At 45.2% G+C, this 17,219-nt stretch overlaps 1 protein-coding gene across 1 annotated transcript; it reads left to right on the top strand.

Annotated features, from left to right (window-relative positions):
* Positions 1–3,518: 3,518 nt before the first annotated feature.
* LOC306972253 (sodium- and chloride-dependent GABA transporter 3-like) lies at positions 3,519–15,630 on the top strand (the record flags this gene model as incomplete). Its single annotated transcript, XM_079568800.1, has 15 exons — positions 3,519–3,631; positions 3,787–3,973; positions 5,551–5,685; positions 7,107–7,247; positions 7,889–7,958; positions 8,034–8,166; positions 8,269–8,403; positions 12,597–12,700; positions 13,097–13,221; positions 13,299–13,411; positions 14,275–14,412; positions 14,490–14,592; positions 14,672–14,772; positions 15,335–15,505; positions 15,577–15,630. The coding sequence occupies exons 2-15, from the start codon at positions 3,796–3,798 to the stop codon at positions 15,628–15,630; spliced, it is 1,701 nt and encodes a 566-aa protein (XP_079424926.1). The 5' UTR covers positions 3,519–3,631; positions 3,787–3,795.
* Between the last annotated feature and the right edge of the window lie 1,589 nt (positions 15,631–17,219).

Here is a 17,219-nt window from a genome sequence, read left to right on the forward strand (position 1 = left end):
AGAATTACATATTACATATTTGTTGGAATATTGAAATTTATGTTACTAACTCCAGATACAAGCTTATTTCTCTTCTGTTTGACACTTGATATCACTGCTCTCATCAAACCCCTCCTCAAAAAACCCACCTTGGACCCTATACCCCTGTCAATTTACAGACCAATTTCAAATCTCCCATTCATTTCCAAACTCCTCGAAAAAGTTGTTTCCACCCAGCTCCATAATCATCTCAAAACTAACAGGTTATATGAGAAATTTCAATCTGGTTTCCGTCCCTCCCACAGCACAGAAACAGCTCTCATCAGAGTCACCAGCGACCTGCTGATGGCTTCTGACTCCGGTTCCACATCCCTCCTCATTCTTCTCGACCTCTCTGCTGCGTTTGACACTGTAGACCACCACATCCTCCTGCACCGGCTCCAACACTACACTGGTCTTTCTGGTACCGCCCTTCAATGATTTCACTCCTACCTCACTGACAGAACCGAGTATGTAGCTCTGGGGGATGCAAAATCCAGACCCCACACTGTCACCTGTGGGGTCCCCCAGGGCTCCGTACTCGGTCCAACCCTCTTCACCATTTACATGCTTCCCCTGGGTCGTTTCGTCAGCAAGCATGGAATTAATTTCCACTGCTATGCTGACGACACACAACTCTACCTCCGAGTCACTCCCTCTAGCTCTCCCTCTGCCACGGCTGCACGCCTCAGCTCCTGCCTGGAGGAGATAGAGGCGTGGATGAGTCAAAACGTCCTGCAGCTCAACAGCTCTAAAACAGAAGCCATTCAAACTGGAACCTCTCATCAACTCTGCTCCTCTCCAATTACCACTGTTTCATTCTTTGGACACACCATTCCCCTCTCTCCCTCTGTCACTAACCTAGGGGTTAAATTTGACCCCCACCTTTCCTTTGACAATCCTGTCACATCCATCTGCAAAACTGCCTTCTTTCACCTCCGTAATATTTCCAAACTGCGCCCCACCCTCTCCCTTCCTGCTGCAGAGAAGCTCATTCATGCTTCTGTCTCCTCCAGGCTGGACTACTGTAATGCACTCCTCATCGGGATCCCTGGCAGGAGCCTCCAAAAGCTCCAGTATGTTCAAAACAGCGCTGCCAGGATCCTGATGAGGGTGCGAAAACACGAGCACATCACCCCCATACTCCGTACACTGCACTGGCTCCCCATTCAGTCCCGCATACAATACAAGGTCCTCTTCCACACCCATCACTGTCTGCACGATGTGGCCCCCACTTACCTCACCGAACTGCTCACACCACACACCTCAACCAGGACCCGGTCAGGCCAACAGCACCGTCTGGTCATGCCCAGGACACGGCTCAAAACCATGGGCGACAGGGCCTTTGAAGCCGCTGCTCCCTGCCTGTGGAACGCCCTCCCAGACCACCTCAGGGCCCCACAGACGGTGGACGCATTTAAAAAAGGACTTAAAACCCACTTTTTTACCAAAGCTTATTTTAACAGCTAATGCTTTGGTTTTTTTAGTCTTGTCTTTTAATATATGTTGTGTTGTATTTTATAATGTTTTGTTTTTAACTATGCTGTCCACTGTAGCACTTTGAGATTTGGTGTCAAATGTAAAGTGCATTATAAATAAAATGTATTATTATTATTATTATGATATTGTTCATTATTAATGTTTGTGTTTTGTTTTTTCTCTGGTGGAAGTCTGTAAACTGGGTTAGGCGGAATAAGTTTTCACTTCAGCCTAAACCCTTTCGGTCATGTTGTACACAAAGAATTGGAAATGTTTTTACATTTAAAGGAATGAACTGATCGAATAAACTACTACTACTACTGCATTAGCTCAAAGACACACAAGTCAGACACAAAAACACTGCTCTATCTGTAACTTTAATTCAGTGTTCCTATGGAAAACAAAATCGTTTTATTTTTATGTTGTTTTGTTTACAGAATCCCGTATTTACGCCCACACACATTTCTCTAAAATAAAATAATGAAAACAACAAAATATATTATTATTATCATCACTATTATTATTAGTATTGTATTATTCCACTATAGAAACATTACAGAAGTAAATGCTTACAAACTAACAATCAAAATGACTTTGGAATAGTCAAAACTAGATAGTATAGCTCTTAAAGCATAGCTGTCTACTATGGAATGCAGCAGGGGAGGTGCGACGTATCTGCAGAGGTGTGAACCGGTTTGCCCATGCACCTGCAGTGGCGCCATCGCGTCTAGGACACCACGTGGATTGGGGAGGTGTGAAATAATTTCATTATGATAATTCTTGTATACACATAATTAGCATAACAAAGAAATAATTAGCATAACAAAGAAAAGGATCCCATAATTACTACTAAGGACCATATTTCCGGTATTGGATTATTTTAATCAGAGAATTTTCTTCTTTGTTAATCATCCATCCATCCATCCATCTATCCATCTATCCTTCCATCCATCCATCCATCCATCCATCCATCCATCCATCCATCCATCCATCCATCCATCCATCCATCCATCCATCGCGGTCCATGGAGGAAACACTTCCCAATCCACACACACACACACACACACCTCCAGCTGTTCTGGGCCAGGCCAGAGACATGGTTTGTCCAAGGTCTTTCCTGGGGCCACCTACCAATGGGACATGCCCGGAGCATCTCCCCAGGAAGGGACTGGGAGGCATCCAGAATAGATGCCCGAGTCACCCTACAAAGGAACCTCATTTTGGCCGCCTGTAACAGCGATCTTGTCCTTTCAGTGATTACTCAAACTGTAGCGCCCAGAGTTCTGACCAACCAGTTGGACAAAAGTGCAGAGCCAGGTTCTAGTTTAACAAGATTAAGCTACAAAAGGTTAAAGCTACAAAAGGTAGCTTTAACCTTTTTTAAAAGGTTAAAAATGCTAAAAGGTATGTTAAAACGGGGGATTTGTCCAGAAGTGCAGGTGTGCATCTTGGTCGGGAAGGGGAGAAGTCAGTGGAGGAGTTGGGTCAGTTCCATTAGTCCGACTGGCGAGGCCGGGCAGCTGTGACGCGAGGCGTTGCTGGGCTGTGGTTTATCGGACTTTGGTTTTGCCTTGGACTCACTTCATTTAATAATTAAATATGTGCCTGTCAATCAACTATGGTTGAGAATCACTCGAGGGTGGGGTGGATTGGAAGTGCGGTGGTTTATGGGATGGCACATAGCTCCTAATCGGCGGTGAGGAACCTCTAGAGGTCCCTAGGCTAAAGGAGGTATGAGAGGAAGCATTGAGGCTCCACTACCTACCTCCTTCCTAACTGACAGCCCTATTTGGATGCTTCTTATCATGGCGGACACTGACACATAACCGGTTTTGCCTTAGACCTCTTATCAATCTCATAAACCTAATCTGATTAGTTACTTTTAGAATGTTAGAATGTGATGATGTCATTACTACCGGTATGTCGAATGCCGATGAGTGGAAAATAACCACTGCTTTGGGCCGTCCCTTTCTCCCACGGCAGCCCCCCCCTTCATAGAAGAAGAGTCTCGTGTCTATGTTAAAAGTTACTCTGGTTGTACTGGCAGAAGCATTCGCCTTATCTCTGCGCCACAGCTTCAACTGAAAAAAGACTGCAGCCCCTTCTCCAATGCCAAGGCTTTCCAGATGCACAGGTAAGTGAGAAATGTCATTTGTTTATTGCTAATATGTGAAATATATAACACTGGACAGTATCCAGGACAACCCAAGTTTAATTTGCTGACATAACTTCATTTGCAAGTGATAACACCATAAAATATCCTTTTTCTTTTTTGCACCCCGCACGCAGGGTTAAAACATGCACATGGAGCCAGTAAACACTTTGGAGAGCATTTTACCCACAAGCCCCTCTTCAGAGCAGCCCAAGAGAGGCCAGTGGTCCAGCAAACGGGAGTTCATTTTGGCCGTGGTTGGAGAGATCATCGGTCTGGGGAATGTCTGGAGGTTTCCGTATCTCTGCTTCAAGAATGGAGGAGGTGAGTGGGTAGGGCTGAACCCCCCCCATAACGTTTTGTTGCACATATAACTGAAATATAGCCTAAACTGAGACAATGTTGTTGTTCATGAAATATGTACAACTGACTTATTAACCTTGAACATTTTCTCAAGTTCAACTTCTTGATGGACATTGCAACCAATAGGACAGTAACGCCTCATTTCAAGACCTACAAAACTGCAGTCACATTTTTTTGTATTTTTGGTGCTTATTTGTTGCGTTTTTGTCGATTTTATTTAGTTTCTTTTTCATCCCTTTGTCATCACCTGTTTAGCTGCGTTTACGTCGCCTGTTTTGTCGCATTTTTGTCGTGTGCCTCTGCGATTTGGAAATCACGTTTGGGATTTATTCATCGGGCGACGATCCATCCGCCTGATTACAAAATGATTCAAAAGATAGCGTGTAAATCACAAGAGTCATCTCTTTTCTTCTCTTTCACGTCCATAAACATATTTAGGCTGGTACACAGTTGTTCTGCTGTTGGTGTAGCTCTGTAAGGACTGTGCCCCTGGTAGGGTCTCCCATGGCAAACAGGTCCTAGGTGACGGGTCAGACAGAGAGCGGTTCAGAAGCCCCTTATGAGAGACCAACAGGCCGTTAATCGTGAGGCCGTCCTCCCGTGGACCCATCACCTGCAGGAGGAGCCATAGGGGCTGGTGCAGTGTGATTTGGGCAGCTCCAACAGCTGCCCCCACGACCCGGCAACGGACAAGTGGAAGAAAATGCATGGATGGATGGATGGATGGATGTGTCACTGACACTTCTCATTCATTCTCAGTCATTTGTTTCTATTCTCATCATTCTGAGCAGTTTTCTTCTTTCTAAATGATCACTCTCAGCTGTTAAAAAGCTCAATGAGCTCAGTCAGTGTTGAGTTCACTTTTTTCTGCTGCAATGCTTTTTCACCACCAGATGGCGACTATACAAGGAAACTTGCCAACACAATGTGATAAAGTGTGACACAATTTTGCACCATCTACTCATCACTCACAGGTGGTAAGAGGTTAAAGTTACATAGAGGTCAACAAATGATCCGCAGGTGTTTCTGAGTTTTCTGAGTCCTTAATGACATTTTTGTTTGTGCCGTTTTCATTATTGAGATATTCATGATTCTTTTTTGCATGTTTGTGTTGCCGTGCGCTGCTGACATGTGCACACGCTTCAGAAGAGGACAAGCGTGGATGCCTCCAGGCTCTAAAGTTTGGAATAGTTTAAAGACCAGCACAAACGGAGATCTTTACAGCACAGATGTAGAGGAAGCGGTTGACACCATTTACCCGTTTTGGAGCTTTATAAAGGCAGGGCGACTTTAGATCTGACAAATAAAACAATCATTAATATCTCAAAAATGACAACAGCACAAACAAAGATGTTTACAGCACGAACGTTTGACTATTTAAATTTGAGCACGATGGGGGCTAAGGAGGTCGCACGTGTCACTGAAAAGCTTTACAGTTGTTTCAAGTAGGCATTAAGTCTATTTTTTTTTTTTAATCCATTATGCCACAAATTGTTTAAAATGTGCACAAACTAGTTGTACTTGTATCTTTCTGTCAGGCGCGTTCCTGGTGCCGTACGTCTTGTTTCTGCTCACATGTGGGATCCCCATCTTCTTCCTGGAGGTGTCTCTGGGACAGATGACCGGTCAGGGCGGCATCACCTGCTGGAGGAAGATCTGCCCTTTGTTTGAAGGTAGTATGGCATCAGTTATATTACCACAGTGTACAATTAACCATGTTCAATCTACAATCCATTTTCTGCGTCAATTGATTTTGTTTTTAAAGGTTCCATTCATCGCATTCTAGATGTCATAATTTCCTTTGTAGCTGGGGCCAATGCAACTCAATGGGACAGACACCGTTTTGGAGAGAAATTTGTTTCTTTCACCCATTACTCCAAGTCTACTTAAACAAATGCTGAATTATGAATATGCAATATGTTCTACTAAATAAAGAAACACAGATATGGAGAGGAGCAAAGTTGTTCAACAGCCCATAAATACAGAAATAACAGAGAAAACTAACCACAATGTTGATGCTACAAGCTAACTGCTAGACAGTTAGTAAGTCAGCTAGTCAGAGTATGTTAGCCTGCGTAATTTATTTTTCCTATAGCTTTTAGCATTAGCCATCAATCACCCCAAATTATGAACAATACAGATGTTCTCAACCACATTTCAGTCAAAGCGTCGTTAGAAATCATTCATAAATATTCAGACCTTTGGAGATTTTACTTCAGATACAAATAGTTGCTTAAAGAGTCCTCTGAGCTAAATGCTAAAAATGTTTTTGGTTTCTGCCACTTGGTTCATGGCTTATATCTTTTATTACTAGGACTATCCACATGAAACAAAAACTGTCACAAAGGTCAACATCTTCTCTGTCAACTTCTTCTGTCAACTAAGGTCAAATTATTTTCTCATAATGGTCCAATCCAAAAGTCAATGACAATATGTATGAAAACGCGTGTGTGAAGGACTTTCAGCCACAATGATTCCAATCACTTCCAAATAATGTTGGTACAATATTTGTCAGCTATGTTTTTGGAGATTTTTTTGGCTTTGAGTTGTATTGGCCCGTGAACCATTTCTAAACCCTTGAATTTAAATGAACACAGATTAAAGGGTACAAAGTCTAAAATTGCAGATGAAGAAGCCAAAGTACCACCATGAACCACTGTACTCGACCAGCGTAACAGACTTTCAGAAACACTTCCCTCACCAAAGGTGACAGAGGTTAATCTTGGAGGAGTTTGTAAAAGAACTACTTTTGAATGGTCAGTATGCATAAGCCCGATGTAAACACGCTTTTACATTGGAATGCCTTTTCCTTCTCTGAAGAGTGGGTCAGAATAATTAATGATCAGCTTGAAATCACTGAATAATCAGAACAGCCTGTTCAGATGAATACAAACTGTCTCCCTCTAATAGGCACACATCACACATCTTGTCTCATCGCCTCTGCCAAGTTTTCAACAGAAGACTTGCAAAATAGACATCAGAAGTAGATGAAAAAATGTATATATTTACAATAAAACAACAATAAAAACATTTACTGTGGCTGATGAGCTGCAAGTGTATGGGTTGACTAACACTGCACTGTCTTGTCTTCCAGGCATTGGTTTTGGGGGGCTGATCCTCATGCTGTACTGTTGCATGTATTATATTGTCATTTTGGCCTGGGCATTGCTCTATCTCTTCTCTTCGTTTCAATCCGAACTGCCCTGGGCCAGCTGCAACAACACCTGGAACACAGGTACCTTCAAAAGCCTTTGGGGGACTGTGTTTGTTAAAGGAGACAAATTATGCTTTTTTCTGGTATTTTCCGATCATCTATTACACACATACAGCAGGGTTAGGGTTAACAATTGAAACACACAACTTAAAAACAGAAACAAGTCATTTATTTTTGGTACACAGATTCCGAGCTGCCACGCAAAGCCTCTCCCACATGTCATACTTCGCATGAAAACACTTCACGTAACTTTATTTAAATAGGGAACACGTGGAAGAGCTTGGCAGCTTCTATCGTGAGCTTTTTTGGAGCCATATGACATGTGGGTGAGGCTGCGTATGTGCTCCGTTTGCGTGACAGAGCGCACGGACACAGACCAGACGGGGATATATTAACTCGTCTAAGGTTAGGTAAGAACATATCTCAGTATGTAAAAACGGTGGCCTATTCCTTTAAGCAAACGTCACTAAAGTCATCACCAAAACATAGCGTCAATGGGAAAATGTCTCGCCACAGCTAAAACTACACTGAAAAAACGCCATAACCTACCCACAAAAGTCAACTTTGCATATGTCACTTTTCTAATTTGCACTAGCAATAGCACCGTCAAAACCACAGCATTCGGCAATAACCTAAACTCAAACTTTCCTTCCCATTTTTAGTGAACTGCATTCAAGTTGCAAACAACTCGCTTTCTGTAAATGCAACATCATCTGTTGAAGAATTCTGGCAGTAAGTTTCAAAATAAAGAAAAATTATATTTTTATGAAACTCTTTAACTGATGGTAAAACCCGGCGCTGTTGCAGGAGACGAATTCTGGGGCTGTCCGGAGGAATAGAGGAGATGGGGAGCATCCGCTGGGACCTGGCGGGATGTTTCCTCCTCAGCTGGATCATCTGCTACTTTTGTGTCTGGAAAGGAGTTAAGAGTTCAGGCAAAGTAAACCACAAGCTTTCTTTGATCAAAAAATATTGCACTACACGCTGAGGTGGTCTGTCACCCGTACTTTTTTTAAATTTCTAATCCAGCTGTTGTGTATAGGTTGTGTACTTCACGGCCACGTTCCCGTACCTCATGATGGTTGCTTTGCTCATTCGTGGCGTGACTTTACCTGGAGCCGCCGACGGAATTCGATTTTATCTCTGGCCTGATCCCAGTCGACTGTCGGACCCACAGGTGAGGCGGGTCGTGAGTGGGTTGATGTCAGACTCTCACCATAGATTGCAAAGTTTGGACAACATATGTGGAACCACACAGCCTCTTGTAGTTTTAGTAGCATTTAGCACAGCAAGGATGATGATGCTAACTTCCTAGGGCAATGACTGTTCCTTGTCAAAGTTGTCATCATTTTCTGCAAGACATATGACAAAAAAGCAGCGTCCCACCAATTCTAGATAATGTTTCACTTTTTTTTTTTTTTTTTTACTGTTGCAGAAATGACTACAACAGTATAAAGATCAAAATGCTAACGAATGTTGAGCAACTATTATTAGCTTACAGGGCGAACCTAACGCAATGTAAAAAATCTTCTGGCGACTGAAAGATGCCTTGTAAATGTTTGGACGGACATGCTGCTAGCCAAAAAGGCAATTTGGTTTGATTGTGTAATTTCACACTTTTAGAGACACATATTATAACTAAGTTAGGGTGACCAGAGTTTCAAATTAGAAAACTGGGACACAATTTGGGAATATGCCATAGGGGGTTCAAAATCTTAGCTGTCTTTTCCCACGGTGAATGGTAAAGACCCTCATGGACGTACGACATTCAAGGACCGTGACGTCGCCCGGCATGGCGCAGCCGGGGCCCTACCCTGGAGCCAGACCTGGGTTTGGGGCCCGAACGCGAGCGTCTGGTGGTCGGGTCTCTGCCCACGGGGCCCGGCCGGGCCCAGCCCGAAGGGACGACGTGGGCCCGCCCTCCTGTGGACCCACCACCACAGGGATCCGTAGGGGTCGGGTGCGGAGAGGACTGGGTGGCAGTCAGAGGCAGGTGCCTCGACAACCTGGTCCACATGCACAGCTTCTGGCGTTCGGGACATGGAACGTCACCTCGCTGGGGGGGAAGGAGCCTGAGCTTGTGCGGGAGGTTGAGAGATACCGACTAGATATAGTCGGGCTCACCTCCACGCACAGCTTGGGTTCCGGATCCCAACTCCTGGAGAGAGGCTGGACTCTCCATTTTTCTGGAGTTGCCCGCGGGGAGAGGCGGCGGGCTGGGGTGGGTTTGCTCATATCCCCCCAGCTCAGCCGCCACGTGTTGGAGTTCACCCCGGTGGACGAGAGGGTCGCGTCCCTACGCCTTCGGGTTGGGGACAGGTCTCTCACCGTTGTTTCGGCCTACGGGCCCAACATCGGTGCAGAGTAGCCGGCCTTCTTGGAGTCCCTGGGAGGGGTACTAGATAGTGCTCCGACTGGGGACCCCATTGTTCTGCTGGGGGACTTCAACGCCCACGTGGGTAACGACAGTGAGACCTGGGAGGGAGTGATTGGGAGGAACGGCCTCCCCGATCTGAACCCGAGTGGTGTTCTGTTATTGGACTTCTGTGCTAGTCGCAGTTTGTCCATAACGAACACCATGTTCGAGCACAAGGGTGTCCATAAGTGCACGTGGCACCAGGACACCCTAGGCAGGAGGTCGATGATCGACTTTGTAGTTGTGTCATCTGACCTCCGGCCGCGTGTCTCGGACACTCGGGTGAAGAGAGGGGCGGAGCTGTCAACCAATCACCACCTGGTGGTGAGCTGGATCCGCTGGCAGGGGAGGAAGCCGGTCAGACCTGGCAGGCCCAAGCGTGTTGTGAGGGTCTGCTGGGAACGTCTGGTGGATCCCTCTGTCAGTGGGGTCTTCAACTCCCACCTCCGGAAGAGCTTCACCCAGATTCCGGGGGAGGCGGGGGACATGGAGTCCGAGTGGACTCTGTTCTCCTCCTCCATTGTCGATGCGGCTGCTCGTAGTTGTGGCCGTAAGGTCTCTGGTGCCTGTCGCGGCGGCAATCCCCGAACCCGGTGGTGGCGCCCGGAAGTAAGGGATGCCGTCAAGCTGAAGAAGGAGTCCTACCTTGGCTTGTGGGACTCCTGAGGCAGCTGAGAGGTACCGGCAGGCCAAGCATGCTGCAGCTCGTGCGGTTGCGGAGGCTAAAACTCGGGTCTGGGAGGAGTTCAGGGAGGCCATGGAGGAAGACTATCGGTCGGCCTCGAAGAGATTCTGGCAAACCATCCGGCGCCTCAGGAGGGGGAAGCAGTGCTTCACCAACACTGTTTACAGTGCGGGTGGCGAGCTGCTGACCTCGACTGGGGATGTCGTCGGGCGGTGGAAGGAGTACTTCGAGGACCTCCTCAATCCCGTCGTCACGTCTTCCAATGAGGAAGCAGAGGCTGGGGACTCGGAGGTGGGCTCGCCCATCACCGGGGCTGAAGTCACCGAGGTGGTGAGAAAGCTCCTCGGTGGCGGGGCTCCGGGGGTGGATGAGATTCGCCCTGAGTACCTTAAGTCTCTGAATGTTGTAGGACTGTCTTGGCTGACACGTCTCTGCAACATCGCGTGGCGGTCGGGGACAGTGCCCCTGGATTGGCAGACCGGGGTGGTGGTCCCTCTCTTTAAAAAGGGGGATCGGAGGGTGTGTTCCAATTACAGAGGAATCACCCTCCTTAGCCTCCCCGGTAAGGTCTACTCCGGGGTGCTGGAGAGGAGGATCCGGCCGATAGTTGAACCTCGGATCCAGGAGGAACAATGCGGTTTTCGTCCTGGTTGTGGCACACTGGACCAGCTCTACACCCTTCATCGGGTGCTCGAGGGTTCGTGGGAGTTCGCCCAACCAGTCCACATGTGTTTTGTGGATCTGGAGAAAGCGTTCGACCGCGTCCCTCGTGGTGCCCTGTGGGGGGTGCTCCGGGAGTATGGGGTCCGGGGCCCTCTGCTAAGGGCTGTCCGTTCCCTGTATGACCGCAGCAGGAGCTTGGTTCGCATTGCCGGCAGTAAGTCAGACCTGTTCCCGGTGCGTGTTGGTCTCCGCCAGGGCTGCCCTTTGTCACCGGTTCTGTTCATTACTTTTATGAACAGAATTTCTAGGCGCAGCCAGGGGCCGGAGGGTGTCCGGTTTGGGAGCCTCAGGATCTCGTCTCTGCTGTTTGCGGACGATGTTGTTCTGATGGCTTCAACGAACCAGGACCTTCAGCACGCACTGGGGCGGTTTGCAGCCGAGTGTGTAGCGGCCAGGATGGGGATCAGCACCTCCAAATCCGAGGCCATGGTTCTCCACCGGAAAAAGGTGCTTCCCCTCTTCAGGTCGGTGGGGAGTCCTTGCCTCAAGTGGAGGAGTTCAAGTATCTCGGGGTCTTGTTCACGAGTGGGGGACGGATGGAGCGTGAGATCGACAGACGGATCGGTGCGGCGTCAGCAGTGATGCGGTCGCTGTATCGGTCTGTCGTGGTGAAGAGGGAGCTGAGTCGGGGCAAAGCTCTCGATTTACCGATCGATGTACGTTCCCACTCTCACCTATGGTCATGAGATTTGTGTCATGACCGAAAGGACAAGATCGCGTATACAAGCGGCCGAAATGAGTTTCCTTCGCAGGGTGGCTGGGCGCACCCTCCGAGATTGGGTGAGGAGCTCAGTTACCCGGGAGGAGCTCGGAGTAGAGTCGCTGCTCCTTCACGTCGAAAGGAGCCAGCTGAGGTGGCTCGAGCATCTGTTCCGGATGCCTCCTGGTCGCCTCCCGCGGGAGGTGTTCCAGGCATGTCCTAGTGGGACAAGGCCTCGTGGAAGGCCCAGGACACGGTGGTGGGACTATGTCTCCGAGCTGGCCTGGTGTCGCCTCGGGGTCCCCCCAGAACAGCTGGAGGAAGTGTGTGTGGATCGGGAAGTTTGGGCATCTCTGCTGAGACTGCTGCCCCCGCGACCCGGCCCCGGATAAAGCGGAAGAAAATGGATGGATGGATGGATGGATGGCCCAAAAACAATCCTCATCAAGTGAAGGGTGTTATTTTGGACTATATTAGCCAAAAAATGGGACACCGGGGATGGAGACTGAGTAAAACTGGGCCAAATCAATGGTTTTGGAGAAATCCATTGGGACATGGGACAAAGGACTCAAAACTGGGACTGTCCCGGGTAAACTGGGACATCTGGTCACCCTAAACTTGAAATAGCGTCACTATCTTTCTCTATTTTTTAATATCCTATTTAATTTTTTACTTTACGTTAAAATGGTGACAGGAAGTTGTCTTTACCTTATACTGGCCAACAGGAAGTTAGCGAAATCTGTAAAAAGCTAAGCTAAATTTTTTTGCTTTTCCACATGTAAATGTCGCATTTTCCTGTAGCTATAAATCCATGTCTGTTCCTCCTTAACTTGAACATGTTTGCAGGTGTGGATGGATGCTTCCAGTCAGGTATTATTCTCCTATGCTGTGTGCACAGGTTGCCTGGCCTCTCTGGGGAGTTACAACCAACCAGACAACAACTGCTACAAGTGAGTCAATCACTCTGGTGGGAAATTAAATGTTTTTAGGTAGATGCTGTAAAATGTTTTTACTGTTTGTGGGTCATTTATCAAAACGGATGCTGAAGCTGAAAAATAAAATGTGCTATTATGTGGGCATGTTGCACATAATAAACCATTTGTAATGCCTTGTATTACAGAATTAGGGCCCAAATCTGACATGCAAATGAGAATATGCTTCAAGTGTAAAAAACTACTCTGATCCACTTTTGCACATAGTACTCGTTTTGTTTTCTGGTGTGATGCGCAAATTGCTTCTGCCGGGCCTATTTCTGAACTTGAACTGTAAATATGATGTTGTGTGGGATGTTGGATGCGACCAACCAAACTAAAGCCTTATTCCTGTTTTATGGCTGTTCTCCACAGAGACGCCTTTGCTCTCTGCCTGCTCAACAGCGCCACCAGTTTAGTTGCTGGTTTTGCCATATTCTCTGTGCTGGGATACATGTCGTACGAGCTGGGAGTCAGCATCGAAACAGTGGCAGAGTCAGGTTGGCGCTGATGAACTCCAGTTGCATTTCTCTTGTATACAGACCACACTTACACGTGATGTTTCTGTTTGACCCAGGACCGGGCCTGGCGTTCATCGCTTACCCTCGCGCCGTGGCCATGATGCCTCTGCCTCAGCTCTGGGCTGTCTTCTTCTTCATGATGATCATCTTTCTTGGCCTGGACAGTCAGGTAAACGGCATCAGTGTCTCTGTGCTGTAAAAAAAAAAACATTACAAACTCACCTGAAAGACAACCACAAATGAAAAACCATAAGATTAGAAATAAACGTCAAGCCAAAGGTGCTTCATTAAAATGTGCTTATTTACCATTTACCATCACATTAAGGCTAGCCTTTAGCGACAAGGCTACATCTACATTTACAAACACAGAAGTCTCTTTCGGTGAAGTATTTAACTTCCTGTGTAAACGTTTTAATATGTAATTATCCAAAAGCTGCTTGTTTTCTGCCATGTATTGTTCATATACTTAGCGAGACTCAGCTAACTCTCCATGGATTAAACAAGGACAGGAAGTTAGCATCATACTGCTGTGCAACATCCTATGCACAGGGTTTCACATCATAACACAGACCTTTTCTAATCTAATGCCGCGTTCCAGGCAACTGGTAACAGGGATTTTTCCCACTAGAAATTTCCGAGATTCAACCTCAGAGCATTCCAGTTGAAAAAGCTCGCATGTAAACAAAGCGGCTAATGCTAGCACAGTTAACTAATAGGATGCTAATGTAATATGACCATTTCTTCGCCAAAGATGTAATTGAAGGTTCACACAACTGATGCAGTGGAAAATGTAAAGTTTTATGTTATGCCATTGCTGTCTTCAGTTCCTATCTGAACTTGGACCACTCCGATCATCTCAGAATTTACAAGTTGTAATATTTAAATTTTACCAGTTTGAGCAGCATTTTAAGACATTTTACTCAAAGAACGTACTAAATTATTAAAAAAAAAAAAAAAAAAAAAAGTAGGATTCTGGAGAATCTTTTGGTGTATTTTCTACAGGCCTGAACTCATTTTGATGTTGTCCTGTAGTTTGTGTATCTGGAGGGCTTGGTCACATCCATATCCGACATGCACCCCTCCTTCTTCTTCACGGGCCATCGCCGTAAACTGCTTTTGCTGGGAGTCTGCCTCGTGTCACTTGTCATCGGCCTGTGTATGATCACAGAGGTGGGACTTTGAGACAAATCGGATCTTTGAAGAGTTTTATCAACACTCACAAATTGATTTATTGTTCCTTGCCGTAGGGTGGGTTGTATGTCTTCCAGCTGTTCGACTACTATGCCTGCAGCGGTATCCCAGTGGTACTCTTCGCCATACTGGAATCTGTCTGCATCGGTTGGGTTTATGGTAAGTCGTGGGTACAGTAGGTACAGTTTTAAGTTTTTATCATTTTCTGTCATCATCCTCATTATGTGTCTGCCTCAAGGAGCTGACCGTTATTACAGCAATGTCGCGGACATGATCGGGTATCGCCCGTGGCCCTATATGAAATACTGTTGGAAGTATATCACTCCAACTGTGGCCACAGTAAGTCAATCAATTGTTCAATTTCAGAAAAGTGTAGTATGTCATTGTCACATTGTGAAAAAGTGGTTTAGCGAAAATGGGACATAATTTTCACAAATGAATATGAGAGTCCAGAGTCCTGAACTTTGCTCCATTGAGAATCTTTGGGAAGTAGAAGAGAAGGCTTTGCGCTGTGGTCTCACTCTCCCATCAAGATACAAGATCCATAATGAAAAATGAACGTGGATCTTTGCCACAGTGAAAGCTAAAGGCGTCCAACGAAAATTATATTTGCTTGTGGTGAGTTTTTATTTTATTTTTAGTCAGGCAGTGTATTTTATTTATAGTATTTTGAAAACTGCCTCTGTGAAATTTAGCAGCTTTTTGAGTGAAAAACCCCTAGAGACAGGGTGAGGAGCTCAGTTATCCGGGAGGAGCAACTATGGCTGTGGGTTTTCAGAAGCTTTGTTGATTTTGGACACTGATACCTAAACAATGATTCCGGTATCGGTGTGATGGCATTTGTGATGTGTTCGAAAATACTATTTGCTTCGTTGTTTGTCTAACAGACTCCATTTTACAGGGCATACTGCTCTTCTCTTTGGTCCAGTTCAAGCCCCTAAAGTACAACAACACTTACGTCTACCCGACATGGGGCTATGGACTCGGACTCTTCTTGGCTTTCTCTTCGGTTTCGATGGTCCCTTTGTGGATCCTTTACAAGCTGGCCTCCACGCCTGGAACGCTGAAACAGGTACAACTGCATTATACAAATTCTACCCGTATCTCTGTCTTATTGTTACACTCTCTCTTACACCTTTGTAGAAACTGAAAATCGGGACAACTCCAGCAGAAGGTCTAAGAAAGCCTTATTCATAAACTCATAAACAAAGCTTTATTTGGTTCTTAATGATATGATATAAAGATAATCCTGTCATAGCACACATGGCGTTTGATGGTGTTTGTATTCAGTGATATTTTTTATAAGAATTACCACAGAATGAACATGTGTGACTTTTCTGGCGTCTGTTAACTGTGTATATAACAAAAAGTAATATGTGTCTGTCAGTTTGTTTGTGTGTTCTTCCACCAGGGGGCAGTGCAGGATAGACATAGACACCTCATTCCACATGTACCGTAGCTCAGGGTGCGTGGGTTAAAAATAATTTGAGCTCTGTCAGTCTCTATAGCTGCAAATATGTTGTACAAAAGTGCAAAAATTGAATGTCTGCAAGCTGAATTTTGCATGCTTATTCTTCTGTAAGCAACTTTTGATACGGTTGACTTTTATTGACTCGATTACATTTGCTGTAATTTGTGTCTAATTCACATTGGAGCAAAGGTATTTGTTTTAAAATTCTGAGAGCTTTACGAGGAGACGCTGGAATTAAGAGGCAAAAAGATGAAAACAGATCCAAAGAAGTACACACACCTTCAAACCAAATTGTTTTTGTTTTTTTGTGTCTTTTTACAAATTGCTCACTCGAAACACTTGGAACTGAACCTTTCAAAAAAAAAAAAAATTATAAAACAATTGAGCTGAGATATTAATCAAGGCCTATAAAAGGAAACATTTATGATTTTCCGAGAAAATAAACAAAACAAAACTGAAATCCATTTGTGTCCTTGGGCAAGAAAACATATACCACCCAGCTTAAAGGGTGTATGATTTGGTGAGTGCAACCGTAGACTGTAAATGAATAGACTAATAACTAAAAGCCCGCCTCTTCCTGAAGCCCTAAGGAAGTGGGGGAAGGCTCCGGACTTCCCTTGCTCTGATGGACTTTCCATTGAAACTTTTTTGTCTATTTAAGTCATTACTGAACGTTGCGATACAGTCCTACTGGCTATTTCTATTCTTATGTCCACCCTATTCTAAATAAGAGATCTGGCTCCAAAAACCCAGCTACATTGTTAGCATGAACAGCGGGCTCCAGTTAGCCCAAAAGCCACCCTCGCCTTGTCCATTTTTAATTTACAGTCAATGAATAGAAAATACTTAATATACTGTATTTATTTATTCAATGCTTTATTCTGATGAATAAACTCTGTAAAAATAGCACTATAGTTTTAGGATTTAGTTCAGTATGTAGAAGACGTAAACATGTAACCTGTAAGTTTTACATGCACCGCCTAATAAACAAGTTACAACTACTTTATTTTTGTTGTTGCTGTTCTGTTTTTCAGTGTATTGTAAACACAGACATGGAAAATGTGGAAAAAAGACCTTTGCATTTTATCATAAAGCATTTTTATCAATTATGAACTCCGTAAAGGTTGTGAAACCTGCTTATAAACTCAAATTCAATGACTAGAAATGCATAATTCAGGCACTCCCCCTTTATCACTGTTTGTAAACAACTACAAAAATCAGGTACAGGGCCTTTAACCCGACATATTTTTGCTTGTAAAATCCTGCAATCATGCAATATTTCTTGAAAATTCTGACGGATCGAGTCTCCACTGAC

The sequence above is a fragment of the Gobius niger genome (genome assembly GCF_951799975.1).
Source record: "Gobius niger genome assembly, chromosome: 13".
NCBI lineage: Eukaryota > Metazoa > Chordata > Actinopteri > Gobiiformes > Gobiidae > Gobius > Gobius niger.